Source organism: Eurypyga helias, unplaced genomic scaffold (assembly GCF_000690775.1).
Source record: "Eurypyga helias isolate BGI_N326 unplaced genomic scaffold, ASM69077v1 scaffold6091, whole genome shotgun sequence".
Taxonomy (NCBI): domain Eukaryota; kingdom Metazoa; phylum Chordata; class Aves; order Eurypygiformes; family Eurypygidae; genus Eurypyga; species Eurypyga helias.
This window is the reverse complement of record NW_010228828.1, coordinates 686-4,932: the sequence shown is the minus strand read 5'-3', so window position 1 is coordinate 4,932 and position 4,247 is coordinate 686. Positions and strand designations below refer to the sequence as shown.

General features: G+C 56.7%; 1 protein-coding gene across 1 annotated transcript in view; it reads right to left on the bottom strand.

The window, feature by feature from the left end:
- Nucleotides 1-229: 229 nt before the first annotated feature.
- Nucleotides 230-4,247, bottom strand: part of LOC104515970 (SH2 domain-containing adapter protein F-like) — a gene marked incomplete at its 5' end in the record, with an annotated part of 4,180 nt that continues 162 nt past the window's right edge. Inside the window, 2 exons of the mRNA XM_010160148.1 lie at nucleotides 230-416; nucleotides 3,770-3,889. Of these exons, the coding sequence (XP_010158450.1) occupies nucleotides 230-416; nucleotides 3,770-3,889 (307 nt within the window). The remainder of the gene's footprint in view (nucleotides 417-3,769; nucleotides 3,890-4,247) is intronic.

The window sequence follows — 4,247 nt, the reverse complement described above, 5'->3', positions numbered from 1 at the left end:
GGGTCCTCCCGGCGTCGTCCCAGCAGGCAAACCGGCGCACGGGAGCCCCCCCGAGAGAGTGGGACAAGGGGTCCGTCTGCAGCAATCCCCAACAGCTCCGGCCGTGCCTAGCGAGCTGCTCGCGGGCTGCTGTTCCGGAGCCCGTCCTTGGCATGGTAGCACGTGGCCCTACAGATGGGCCAGTTTTCGGGTGCACCCGACCTTGAGCCTGGCTCGTGGTGGATGAGGACTATAGGGTACGGATAGCCACCGGGTAAAGCAAGGACATGTGCTCAGCCCCCTTGATGGGCAGCTTGCGGCTGGCGTAGTGATGGATGATCTCCGGCACGCTGTCGAAGGGCGGACTGTGCTGACCCAGCACGTACTTGTTCTCTTGGGTCCGGGACAGCTTCATGTGCATGAAGCCCTGGCTGCTCCTGCAAGGAGAGAACGAAGCAGGGTTAGAGGGTGCAGCTGGCTCCTGCCTCCCCCCCAGACAGGCAGCCTGCCCCTGACACGCTTTGGAGGATGCTGCTGGCTCCTCTCCCCAGCCATGGCCCTACCCACACCATCCTGCTCTTGGCCAACTCCAGATGAAGCCCGCAGCCCAAGGGAGGGACGTGGCTGGCAACGCTGCACTGTGTCCCCCCCCGGGGAGCACAGCCAGGCAGTGGGGTGCAAGGAGTCCATCCGGGGGCAAGGATGGCACCCAAGACTGGGGTGGGGGCATGAGGGAGGGAAGCGAGAGCACAGCTCTCACTGCAGGGTGACACTGGGGCGTGTGGAAAAGCCCCTTTTGCAACCGGCTGGCTTGCACAGCAGGGCTTCAGCTCACGTATCCCCAGCCGCACCGTGGTAAAACAGGATTTTCTCCTTCAGCCCACAGCCCGTTGCCCCCCCCGCACACCAGCACTGCAGGCTCCATAAAACCCGCTCAGCGTAGTGAGGCCATTTCCCGGCACAGCACGGGCACCGAGCCACGCGAGGCTGCGCAGGCAGATCCTGCCACGAGCACTGATTCCAAGTGACGGGCTAATGGCCCTGTTGCTATTAATTTGCGTCTCTGAGGAGAGCCACAGCCTGTCTGCAGCGTCTGGAATGCACATTACGGCAAAATATTGATGACTTAAAAGCAGACAGGACCTCATCAGCAATGCTGAGCCGCTTCCAGCGCTGCGCAGGCCGGTCCCATCCCCCCGGTACCCGTAATGGACAGCCTGGCTACATTAGCAGAATGGCTCTGCAATCCATTTAGCGCCGAGAGGCAAGGAGCCGGCTGCCCCGGGGGAGAGCAGGGAGGAGAACCGCAGTCCCCTGCCAGGGGCCAAGGAAAAGTGATAGCCGGCCACATCCTGTGTCCCAGCAGCAGGGCACTGGGAAGAGCTGCGGGTGCTGCACGGCTTTATCCTGCACACACACAGATGGTCACACCGCTAACATGCACAGCTGCCCATGGATGCCGCCCTCAGCCCTGCGCCCCGTCTGCAGACGGACCCTTGCCTAGTGTTGGCAGGGGAGAGATGCACAGGACCCCGCTGCAGGATCAGTGCTGGTCCAGAGCACTGCCACACAGCTCCACAGAGAGGTGATGCTGGGTGAGTTTTGCCCAAACCGCTCCGCAGGTCTTTGTCACAAGCTCAGGGACGTGACCAAGATCAGACCCCTGGTGTAATGCAACACTGCAAACCCCACAGCCAGCAGCAGGGATGGGACGAGGACAAGGGGTAAGTGCTGCTCCTGCTGAGCATCTCGGACATGAATGGCCCAAACCTTTGCAGCGTGGCCTCAACCACTCTCAGAGGCTTGAGCCAGGACTCATTCCTGGAGTGTTTGAGGCAACATGGTGCTGCCTAGCCTGGGCCAGCCAGGACTGTCACAGCAGGGTTAAATCCTTCCAGCTACCTGACACACTATGGGTACAGCCTCTCCTGCTGCTCCTCTGTGCATATTTTCCTTTAAAGCCGCACAAAAGGGCTTTAGGTCAGTACCTGAGCTGTCTTTCAGACCATCTCCGCCGCTGCACCACCTTCTTCAAGGAAAAAAAAATAAAAAAGAGTTCAAGAAAAAATAGAGATGCAGACAGCCAGCTTACAGCTCTATAAAAAGCATCCCAGGGGATTTTCCTTGAAAAGGCTCTATAGAGAAAGGCAACAGAGTAAAAATCACGTTCCTGAGGCTGTAGGCCCTCTGCAAGAACGGCACGGTGGACAGGCAGTGCCTGAGCAGCTCCTGGATGGGCTGCAGTCTCCTCTGGGGAGGTGGCACGCTGCTGCAATGTCCCAGCTGCACGTGCTGTTTGAGGCGAGGATTTGGCCATGTTTGCCACGAGCCTAAGGATGGGCAGTAAGAACTATGGAAAAAAACCCAAAGAAATGGGTGGCTGGCTTATAGAGAGGTGATGGAAAGACACACACATATTGGCCAGGGAGGGAGCTCCATCCACAATTCCAAGACCACTTTCCAAGTTCTCCAATACACATGCTGGCTATTGCCACCCACGAGGTGATCGCTGAGAGGACCTCTCACAGCCTTGACTACAGCTCACTGAGCAGCAGGAGCTGTTGTTTCAAAATGGCTTGCAAGCAGGGCAAGGTAAAAATATTGAGAAAACTAAAACATCAGTAAAACTTCAGACAAAAAAAAAAAGAAATGAGGGAGGTTTTCTGGAAAGGTTTGTTGTCTGATCTAAAAGCTACAAGCGCAGAAGGAAGAAAGAATATTTTCAGCTAAAGATCTGCCCTGGCTTGGCGTTGAAGGCAGCGAAAACGTGTAAAAAAATAGAGAGACCGAGCAATCTAACTCATAATTGTGTCCCTGGGAAATAAACAGGGGAGGCTGAAACCAGCAGGGAGCAATGCAGATACAGAGACCGCTGAGGAAAACTCACAGTATATTGAGAAAAGCGTAGGGATATGTGGCAGGTTGTTGGACAGAGACGACTGAAGTGCTCAATAAATACTTCTTTCACATCTGCCAGGAACAGAGCTAATATACTCGCCCAGCAGGAGGGCAAGAAGGTATTTGCTAATCCATCATCATCCTAAGGATAGTAACAGCTTTGATTTTGTGGGTTTAGGCTGTCCAAAGAGTCATGGAAGAGCTGGATGAGGAGCTATGGGCAGCTTCTTCCTGGCAGGACATGTGCAGGGATGCTTCATGCAGTTCTGGCACCAAGGGAATCTGGAAAACTTGGGGAGGGTGCAAAGCTTCCCCTCCCAAGAAACCTGAGCAGAAACCAAGCCGCGCTGTGGAAGTGAGGTTTCCCTCACTTCCCTTGCTTCCCAAGCAGGGTAGAGCACTCTCTACAGCACAGCTGAGTAAGGGCCTCAATGGTTACACGGGCTGGGCAGGCAGGGATGGATACCCGCGCTTCCGTCAACAATGGGATCACACAAACCTCATTTACCCATGAAAATAAGCTACAAAATAAAGGAGTAACAAGAAGTCAGAGCTGGAAGCTGTAACCAGACACATTCAAGTGAGCAGTGAGGTGCATTATTTTATCCATCCGAGGGATTACCAGCACTGCTGAGGGACAAGCAGAGTGCCTCCAGATCTACGAGCCTTCCCAAGAGAAACTTTTGCCAGGTACCAAACCAGAAGCCCGTTCCACACCACAGGGAAGTGCAGACTTCATATTCCAGCCATTTCTGACCACCCCCCAGTTACCCCATTTGCACGGGCACACACCTGCATGGGGCAACCGCTCGCAAGGGGTCACCCACGGCGCCAGGTCACCTCTCCTGTAGGTCCAGCCACCCGCCCCCCAGCCCCGTCTGGGCTCACTCACTTCAAGGAGAGGGAGAAGTCGTTCTTGCTGGTCTCGCTGTTGCGCACCAAGTAGCTGGCCTCCTTGCACAGCCTGAGCAGCGTCTCTGCGTCCGTCCGGCTGATGGCCCCGTGGTACCAGCTGGAGGCAGGAGAGGGACCGGCTGTGCCAGGCAGAGAGCAGACACCCCGGGGAAGGACTCTGTCCCCTGGCACCTCCCCGGGGACAGCAGCCACGTTCAGGGACAGGGATGTGGGTGGCACTACCAGGACTGGGGGACAAGGGGCAGGGCTTCCACCAGACAGCTCAGAGTGGTGCAGAGGGCACACGGGGACATCACGATTACAACGTGGGCAGAAGGGGCAAGCAGGCAGAAATGTGGGGCCAGGGAAGAAAGGAAGAAGCAGGTCCACCCCGGGTCTCCTCGTGGTGTGACCACAGGGATCCCGGAGCAAGCAGAGGGGTCAGGCAGCCGCTCAGGGCAGGCAGGACTCACCAC